At 36.9% G+C, this 10,538-nt stretch overlaps 1 protein-coding gene across 1 annotated transcript in view; it reads right to left on the bottom strand.

Moving 5' to 3' along the window:
• Positions 1 to 319: 319 nt before the first annotated feature.
• Positions 320 to 10,538, bottom strand: part of IL17REL (interleukin 17 receptor E like) — a 44,737-nt gene continuing 34,518 nt past the window's right edge. Inside the window, exons 11-17 of the mRNA XM_030961063.1 lie at positions 9,673 to 9,720; positions 8,958 to 9,015; positions 8,446 to 8,591; positions 5,928 to 5,987; positions 4,834 to 4,891; positions 2,165 to 2,219; positions 320 to 1,211 (exon numbers count right to left, since the gene is read on the bottom strand). Of these exons, the coding sequence (XP_030816923.1) occupies positions 1,184 to 1,211; positions 2,165 to 2,219; positions 4,834 to 4,891; positions 5,928 to 5,987; positions 8,446 to 8,591; positions 8,958 to 9,015; positions 9,673 to 9,720 (453 nt within the window). The 3' untranslated portion in view covers positions 320 to 1,183. The remainder of the gene's footprint in view (positions 1,212 to 2,164; positions 2,220 to 4,833; positions 4,892 to 5,927; positions 5,988 to 8,445; positions 8,592 to 8,957; positions 9,016 to 9,672; positions 9,721 to 10,538) is intronic.

Raw genomic sequence — 10,538 nt, 5'->3', positions numbered from 1 at the left:
CAAAGAAAGTAACTCGATGCTCTAGGAATGCTGCCCTGCCACCTCTGCTTTTGGAGCTGCAGCACTGCTAGGAATGAGACTAGGTCTAACAGATGTGCACTCTAAACAATAAAGCTTTTCTATCCAAAGAGTCAAGCAGAACTTGACGTCTCCAGGACATCTCAAAAATTCTTGTTTCAATGCAGTGGATATGTCTCTTACACCATACTGTGTAAAAGTGTCAATGAATGCCTTGGAACAAAACAATTCTTAAACCCACACACATTCAGATGGAAAATATTTTTTATTGATCAACCAACTTCTTCTTCCCTTACTCCTCACCCATATTCCTGATCTCACATGATCAATTCCACATGGTTTCAGGATATGCTATTAATCATCTTTTATTTTACTTTATTCCCATGTTACACAACAGGAAGCATGTTTGACAGGACTATTCAGTGAAATAATAGCCAAAAATTTGTTAATCAGTACAGTGTGTAATATTATCCTGAACAATTGAGTATAAATACTGATATAATGGGGAAAAATATTTCCATTAAACTGTTTCTTTCTAGACCAGATTTCCACAAGACAGTTTTAAATAGCTATCAAATCAAAGACATGTACCACCTCAGACAAATAGGAAAATTATCTCCAAGGCAAACACAAATGCAAACACAGAAAGCAGTTGTTAGATATACTTAAAGAACATGGTCTGTCATGGTGAGATCATCAGAATGGCATGAGAAAATCAAGACAGGAAATTGCAAAGAAGAATAATGTATCAAAGCTGAGAAAACTTCATCTATTAGTTATGTCTCAAAAACTTTTGCTTATGGTTTAAAAATGAAAGCTACCAACAAGAAAATCTGAAATACTTGTTCTATAAGTACGCAAAGTACCATGAAAGTATTCACTTATAGCATGTTTTGTATAAAATACTACTTTAGATGGGAAATGTGGACCTGATTTTCTAGGTGATCTAAGACCCTTTTTTTTAAATACTGGGAAATAAGGAATCTTAATTTGAATTTGTCATATTACAGTAGGCTCAACTTGCTAAATTCTTCACTCATGAGAATAATCTCACAGTAATTAGAAACTACTGTCATGAGAGATGACCAGTTAGACCAGATTTGCAAGCTGCACCAAAATACAATGTTGAGAAGATACTGAGGACCTTGAAAACATGTTGTTAAATTCAATGCAAGAACTCCACACTCTTCATCCTAGGAGAAAAACAGAAGAGGAAAGAAGATTGTTGTGAGGTTATTTTCTCCAAAGTGTGAAAACTTCATTGCTATATAGTTGGTATAAAATAACGAATCTAACAATTTGTCTACAGCTTGTGTGCTAGACTGTCGCAGTTCAAACAGTGTTTGTATTAACAAATAAACAAAACCAGATACTTTTTTCTGAGTGGTATCTTCTGACAAGGGAAAAGACTGCCTCAAGGCAAGGATGGTAGCCCCTTCGCAACCACATGATTTGCAGAGCTTTTTCAAGGCTGCATCTTTTTCCCCATCTTTGAACAAACTTTTTCAGACCATCTCTATTTTCTCTGGAGTTCTAGGTAGCTCCCACTCTTCTAGGTTGGCCCTGATAGGTATCCTTAAAGGAAGAGAATTTTTAAGGGCTCAGGGTCTACCAAATTATAACTCCATGGGCTGCATTATTTACTGATTTGTCTATAGCCTAGGAGAGGTGTTTCGTAAAGGACTGTGGCAATAAGAAGCAGCATTGGAAGCAGACATGTCTAATCAGTGAGAGCACAGATGGATCTGATCTGCATGCAAATGTCAGTGAGAAAGCAGGGGACAGGAGCTAATAATGTGAATATCATGCACAGCACATCTGAGCTTGTTTCAGGGCTCCTGAAGGTAGTGTTACTTTACAGACTTCTCACTGCCACTGGTTATTTGCCTCCCTTTCTCCTCACTTTGGCAGCAAGGCAGCTACCTCTAATTTCAGACTAAACTGCAAAGAGAGAAAGCAAGAGAAGAGAGAGCACAAAAGCAGGGCATGTCTTCAGTGGGAAAGGGAGAGTTAAGAACCTGATATTCCTCCTAGCTATATACATAATTTCATTCAGATATTCCTTCTGTGCCTGTTACAAGGCCAGTGATATGGTTTCACTCCGTCCATTCCCACAGATGTTTCAAACTGTAAATTAGATGGATACCTGTGTGTCATGGCTTTTGGTGGGTTTCCATCACTGTATGACTGACCATGAAAACCTGAGGGAACAAGTTCAAATATAGGTTGCCATTTTGTTTTCATTATGATTCACATATTTATTCTCAGAGTAACTGATATGGGTTATTGTTTCATACAAAATACATAAAATTCTTATTTCATAGGGGAAATAATGTCTAAAAATGCTTGGCTTTATTAAATAGAATCCAAAAAAGTTATTAAATAGAATCCAAAAAAGTGGTCAAAAGAAATAGAAAATTTGAAAGAAGCACAAAGTATTGCCTCCAAGTCAATGCTGTTAAATTCAAATTTTAAAAAAACCACCACATTATTTTTCCATTTCCATCCATTGTAGAGTAAACAAGACCAAGCCATTGTAATTCCCTAAGTACAGCTTTATAGAAAATATAGAAAAAAATAAGTACAGCTTTATAGAAAAATGCTATCCATTGTAGAATAATAAATTATACATGCCAGAAAGCTCTTCTTAAACTTGGGTAAAGAGCAGCCTTCCTGATGGTAAGACACAATGACTTTTTTGTAATAGATGTTGTTATGACTGGAATCTTGTTTTTTAATAACATCATAAGTCTTCTGAACACACTGACAGTGCTTGTTATCTTTAACAGTAACACTTAACATGCACATTTCTATTTTACAAATACAATACACAGTATATATTTTTACTGTGCCATTACAAGATTATTTGTCATTTGCTTTGACATTTGAATAAGCCATATTGTCACAGATTACAGACACATCTCAAGATTGATATTGCCTTCACTTTTACATGGATGGCTTTCCTTGATATCTTAGGCCCAAACAAAATAGCATCCCAGTGTAACAATTATCACCCTTGGTGACTGTTTTAAGAAACTTTCATCACATCCTGATTTTAAAAGGCTAGTGTTTAAGAAATACCATTTTTATAGAAAATATGCATTTAAGAATACAAAAGCCCTTAGTACTTTTGCTGTCACTGATACATTAAAAACTTTACATCTGAGAAGCAGCTGGTGGCTTCCAATGAGTCATTAAGAACATTGGAATTATTGCAGTGAGACAGACCAACTCAGTTCAGTGTCCCACCTCTGACACTGACTTGTACCATCTTGCTTACAGGGAGATTTTGGGAACACTGGTCCACAGACAGAGATGGATTGATCTACCAACTAATGCAGATCACATTATCCCGAAACCATAAATTATGTCAGGATCCATGAAGCATGAGGTTAATGTACAACAAACACAGTGATCTCATATTACAGTTCTGACATTCTTGATAAGTGCACATTTTCTCCTTTTTTTCTGAATCATCTCAAATTCCTAATCAGAAGGAAAAGAAACTCAAAAAACAACAACAACCAACAAAAACCCCACAGACAAACATACAAACAAAACAAAAAACCAAACCAAACAAACAAGCTTGTGAGGAAAGTTAAATATTTAAATGTAATATTGTGCACAAAATGTTCTTTAGTCAGTTTTTGATGTTCTGCTATTTTCATTTACTGCACAGACACATTCTCTCCTACTATGAGGTGAAGGGAAATTCCAAGACTGCCATCTCTAGAGCTTTTAATTATGTTACATGCTTTTGTCATACTCTGCATTTTTAAATGGAAAATATGAAAACTGAAAATGCATCCACACTGTATGAACCACAACACTGATTATTTAATTTATTCATCTTGAGTGGGCTTGTTACAAGTTTTTCAGTGGAGAAGAAACCTGAACTGCCATTATATAAACGATTGCACAGGGAACTACATTCAGACCACAAATTCAAGCTCCCTTCTTTTTATTATCAGGCTTCCAAATCTGAAGCTCTAGTTAACTGACAGGTGTTTTTAAACAACAGGGAAAATCTGTCACAGGACTTACCATATTTGCAGTGAACTAGAAGGAGATGTTGGTTGGTTGGTTCGTTGGTTGGTTGGTTGGTTGGTTCGTTGTGTGAGTTTGGGGAAGGGTTTTTGGCAATGCTCAGATTGAGGATTCTCTCAGCATGATTCCTTTTAGACTTTTTAGTTCTAAATTAGTAAATCCACTGCTATACTGTTCACCATAAACCCTACAGCCTTAGTTTGCTCTGAACTCACTAATTTCTACAACACCTAACTTTCAGGGCTTGGAGGTTCTAGAATATTCTGGCTCCATAGTGTATCTGAGTGTACCTCAAATCATCATAACAACAATATCCAGAAGCAAAGTTCTGTTTGCTGGGAAGTGGAGGGAAATGCTGCTGTCCCATTTGCAGGGGGAGGACTGACAGTAGGGCTGTGCTGCAGTCACTGCAACAGCAGCAGTGTGTGCCTCTTGCCAAGGTGTGTTTTTAGCAAGTTACCTCATGTACTGACAGCAAGGTAAATACAGGCATGATACACAGAAACTGGCACAAGGTAAAGAATTCACCCAGGAAGCAGAGGCAGCAGCCAGGTACACAAGTTGCCCTTGCAGAGCTAATTAAAGTAGTTCATGAGGTATATGCATCCACTGTCTATAAAGAACTCCGAGCATATTTAGCTTTCATGCACACATCCACATTCAGTCAGGTGAATCTCACCTCAGTTTCCCAATGAAATCACACTTCACCTGAAATGTGCTCTTGTACAGAATCAAGACCCAAGCTTCTTTTTTAACATGCCTACTTACCACAGAAGGTATCACAGATCTGCAGTGGAACTGAATAATCTACATCCGTTCTCCAGCCCTTTCAAAAGAAAGAATTGAGGCTTATTCCCCTTTCAGCAGAGCTGTTAATAAGCACTTGTGTTGACAAAATGAGATTGCTTTATTAGTTTACTCAAGTGACTTCATTTTAAATCTGTTTTTAAATATACATATATGGAGATTGCTGGTCTAGTGTATATTAAGTGAGTAGCAATCACTTTTAGGTCTCTAAATGATAGAGCTAATCATAAGTTCTGTTGTTATTGTTGTCTGACAGATAATGTCTTAAATGAATAATTTATGCAGGAAATTATCAGTCTCCCTACAAAATTTAATTTCTCACTAGGGAAAGAACTACTACTCTCATTACTCAGAAGGCTTTTGCCAATCTTACTTTCATCTTCCCTCTTTCTTCCCAGCAGCAGAAAGTGAAGCTGAGAAGGGCCTTCCAGGGCAGCTACTGGAGCCTCAGAGCTCCACTCTCACTTTCATTTATTTCAGTATCTTCTGAGAACATTGACTCCAGAGAGGCATAAACCTATCAGCTTCATGCTCATTTTCTATGAACAAAATTTCTTAATGAAGTTTAGCTGCAGAAATAGTGTGCAGAAATTTCAGAAATAATTTGCTTGCTTCTATTTTCCTGAGTGCTAATTCTAGGACACCATGCACTTGCTCTGCTGTTTGCTATATGCCTCACATTTTCTAATCAATGTCAATTTTTGAAAATTCATCTATTATTTACTTGGATCTTTTGATAGCGTGGAACTTTTTTTTTGTGAAGGAACACATAAAGACAGGATTAGCAATATCCTGATGATATCCTTTTAACTGCCACTGACAAAAGAGGAAGATCATGGAGAGCAACTTCTCAGTTAATTAATGTCATCTCAAAGAAAAGTGGTGGCAGCATACCAAGCTTTAAATAATGCTCTTTGCCAACCTGATTTGCACAGTAATCAGATTTAGCTAAGAGGAGAAAGCAGTGAGAGTACCTGCTGGTTTGCTTGGTGTTTTAATGATTTGTTTATTAGTTTATTTTGTACAGGGTACCTGGCAAAAATCAAGACACATACCTGAATGCAAATTGTTGACCCACACATTTCCTGTGACATAGTGATTGAAACAGGATCTCCCTAATCAGTAGAAAAAAGAAGTTGAAAATCACTATTATCCATACCTGGAAACAATGAAAACATACTGTGTCTCTGCAGTTCTTTGCTTTGGTTTCCAATAATGCTGTTAATGTTCTACTGTGTTAGAAAATTAATGGAAGGTTATTTATTTTCAGAGCTAACCCCAGATCTCAATGACCATAAGCAGCTGGTGTAGTTTTGCCAGGCACAGTGTGGCAGCACAGGAAGAGGGCTGATGTTACTGCATTTTCTGGAGCATCACAAGGAGGACACTCTCCCCCCACTGTTTGCTTCCTCCCATCATCTTCACTCTTTTCCCTGGTGTATGAGCTGAAGGAATGACCCTGTCTTTACAGTTCTTCTGGACTTCCCATCCCATTGTATGCAGAGAACAAGCTGAGCCTTAGGGCAAATTTGTCCTTAATGACTGGCTTGACATTTAATATTTGATTGTTTGTCCTCAAAATAATGTCTGGCACTGCACCAATAGCTATGCATTCTACACTGCTCTCTTCAGGGTGGCAAACTCCTAAAGTAATTTGGGGGAAATTAGGTGAATAAATTCAAGCATGACTGAAGAGGAATCTTCTATCCTCATAGTTAGAGGATCAACATTGGTTTCTGGGAACACAGAGTGAGGTCTTGATGAAAACTTTGTGTATACTGTTCATAGTGTTGAGACAGAACTGTATGTAATTTATTTGGGGTCCCATTCTGTCACAATCGCAGAGGACATAACAGCTTTTTACCAAAGGGGAGAAAACAGCATTTCTAAATGCATCAGTGCCTTCATGAAACAAACACTTCAATATCTTGCTGTGCTCCACCATTACCCCTTTCACTTAGCTATTCACACAGGGAACCTTTAAAACCAAAAAAATATAAACTCCACAGATTTCATGTGAAATAGACCAGCTGAAGGGAACATTCCCAGAGTGTTGACAACTCTTCTACAAGATCTCCATCTCTGCCAGTAATACAGCATTTTCCAGACAGCTTTTCCCTTTAGGATAGACTCGATATTACCACCAACGCCCTCTGTGGTCTGTGTTAATTAGGATAGTTGTTTTTTCCCAAGCCTTTTGCCATGATTATTCAGCTCTGGGAACTTCTAGAGGAGCAAGTTATTATATTCCATTTTCGCATGTCCTCAGACTGAGCTGAGTTGGAAAACTCTTTTTATCAGCTGTTCTGTTACATTCAGCACCAGAGGTGTAATAACAATCTAAACTGATTCATTAGAAAATGAATTCCGGATTGAGTGTCCAGCCCATTATGTTAAGAAATGCTTGTTCATAACTGCCTGGTATGTGCACTCTTCTCACTAGAACAATCATAAGTACCTGAAAAACGCAGAGTTGCATTGTGTCCCTGCATGGTGACAAATAAGTACAGCTGGAATACACCTTACGGAGGGAACAGATGGAGGAGCTGTGCTTGTGTGTTCCTAAAACACATCCCCCTACAACAGGCATAGCCAGGAGTAACAATTCAAATCACAATATCTAGATTTCTCAAATTTCTCAAAATTAATCACGTGCCAACTTATGTACCTGGTCAGTGAAGCAGACAGCAGGAGCACATATTTAGGAGTGGACCTGAGGGTACTGAGGAGCTGGCTGCTGAACCAGACAGATGTATTTCAGCATGGTGGTCCTAGTAGCTACTAGGATCTATCCTGCTAATATTCTCCTGTATGAAAAATAATACTATGGCCTCTCAGTTTGCTCTTTGACCTCTCTTCCTAGATGTGTCTCTCAGCAGATCACAGTTTGGGCCAACAAGGTAACTGATAGGCAGGGCTAAAGGGCAAACCACAGTGCTGCACTGAAAATCTGTGGGACATAGACTAAGTTGCAAGAGAGGAATGAGGCTCTCATGACTAGCTGCTGCCTGAAACTGAAATCTGACCCTCCCATAATCCTTCCCCACTCTGTCCCCATTTTGTTAGATGAAGCAGTTGTGTAGCCACACCATCAGCTGGCTCAAAAAGATAATTTGGCTGAAAATAAACCCTTTTTGCGTGTTGAGTTTGTATTGGCAGCTGTGATATTTAGAGTTCATCATGGATTCCTGCCTCAAGTTTTACATTTCATGATGTGTGATTTGCCAGGTCAGCTGTATCAGTGACCCATATATGAAATATTAACAGTAACATTTGCTATATACGTAATACAAATGTGACACTACAAAAATTACATTAAAAGAATATTAAAGTTCCCCTCAATAGTCACATCATTTGATGTGACTCATTTGACTTCAGGATCTTTATTTATTCCTTGTTTCAGTGTGAGATCAGATTTAGAACTACATGCTTTTAAAATGTTCCAGTAATTTTTGCAATATGTACATGGTTTATTAATGGATTCAAGCTGCAGAACAATATATGGAATAATAAATGAATGAAGTTAGGTATGTTTAAAAGCCTTAAAATGTTTAAGAAATAATATATACAAACCACAGAGACTGAATGGTGCATCCCAAGAGATTCACATGAAGCCATCTGCGTCCTGTTACACACAAGCACTGAGAACTGTGCCTTGGTTTGGGATGTGAAGAAAACTTGTATTTGTTCTGCAACTGCAGCAGTCCTCATTTTCCAGGCTGATATTAAGGGAAAATACTTACTTTTAGATGTACAAGGACCATACAGTATATTCTAAAATTTATGCCTAAAATAAAAGCTTTTTGTATTTTTAAGTATTATCAAATGATATCCAAGTAAGTATTTTGATTCCTACAAGTTACTTTTTATACTGATGAACACTAGATCTACTGAGGATACATAGAAGTAAAAAGCTGTCAAGTCTCTTTGACTTAGTTTACAATTTACAGTGTTGTTGAACATTTCTCACTTCTCATATCTAGTGATTTAAATATTTTCCACAATATAATGTTATTTACCATTTCCACAATATAATGTTATTTACAATTTAATCTTTATTTACAATTTTAAAAATATATATTTACCTGGAAATTCTCCATGAGCAAATGGACATTTAATCCAAGATCCTCGTTTGGTTGTAAACTGAAAGCAGAGAAATCTGTTATGAAAACTGGATTTTCCATTTCAATCTGTGGCAAAATATTCAACTAGTGATGATAAGGGCATTCCAGAAAGTTGCAGAAGATTAATTCACAGCTTTCCTCCTTTATTGTATCTTCCAACCCTTGACTTAAATTAGATCCCCTAATTCTTCAGGTATTTATAATCATGCATATTTTATAGAAATATCTGGTCCCACTGACTTAAAAGTTATCTAAAATAAAAAAATAATATTACTATATTGGCTTTATTTGGCTTTTTTTCCTCAACTAGAATAGTAAGAGATTCTCCATTAAATTAAATACTGTGTTGATCATTTTATTTTCAAATATTTACTATAAAAAACTTTATATGTTAAGTTTAGCATATTCTTCAGAGTTTGCATTGACCAAAAACATTTTTCCTGCTTTTCTTAAACAGACAAAAAGGAAGGGAACAATCTGACCTGTGTCCTATCTATCATTGCTGTTGCACTTCAAAACTATCACCTTCTAATCTAATCCTTCACTTTTCCTTCATTCTCAGTTCCCATTTATCAGAGCTATGAAACAAAATATTGATCATAAAGGACATCAGCAGCTCATTTATTTTAGAGACAGAAGGGCAGTTAGTATGTGTTTTACAAAGAAATTCCTTTACCTTCATGCAAAGTCTTGGGTGAGTGTCCACACGAGAATATTTTACCTGCTGGAAGACAGAGCACTCATCATTAGCTAGTTTTATTAACTAGTTTCACAAAATCAACTTCTGAAATTTTCATGGCTTGATTACTGCAAAGGCAACTGGTTTGTTTCATTCATAAACATCCCAAGAAATTAATCACGTAAAATGGTTAGAAACAACTGCTGCTTTGGATTACTGAATAGTTTGCTTCTTTTTATCTGCAATATGTAGCTTTTTTTATGGTCAGACTGACCCATTAGAGCTAAATTAATTGATTCTATGGTGGCCTGTGCAAAATTCTGATTACAAAGTCAACTTGTTTCAACCCCTTATTTTCCACTCATGAACAACTCATCAGAACACTTCAACATACATCCAAAAGTATTCCACCATCAGTTGGGAAATCTTTGAATTTTCCATACCCATATTTCAAAACAGGGAAACATAGGCTGAATTTTGGAAATACACTTAAGCAATCCAAAAAATGTTGTTTTTCTTGATTAACAATTGTTTACCCACCAAGGGCTTCACCACAAAGAGTCTTTTCTTATATAAACAATAGCTACACATATTGCTGTACACATGATCCTACTTAAATAAACCCTGCTGCTAAAGTGGCTGAGCACCCTACATGGCCAAACCCTTCCTTCCTGTAACTTCTTTTGAGAACACAAAAACAGTGTCCCAGGAGATAGTTCTGTAGGAGTCTGCTCAGACCTGGAGACAGCTTTGTCATTGACAGAGAAAACCCCAGCCTCAGTAAAGAGAAGTGATGCAGCTTTTGTGCCGAAGTCAGTACATGTGCATAGTATTAGAGTGTGTGGCCTTGTCTGGATTTACAG

Source organism: Camarhynchus parvulus, chromosome 1A (assembly GCF_901933205.1).
Source record: "Camarhynchus parvulus chromosome 1A, STF_HiC, whole genome shotgun sequence".
NCBI classification, from domain to species: Eukaryota; Metazoa; Chordata; class Aves; order Passeriformes; family Thraupidae; genus Camarhynchus; species Camarhynchus parvulus.
The sequence above is the reverse complement of the archived record's forward strand: the minus strand, read 5'-3'. Positions and strand labels throughout refer to the sequence as shown.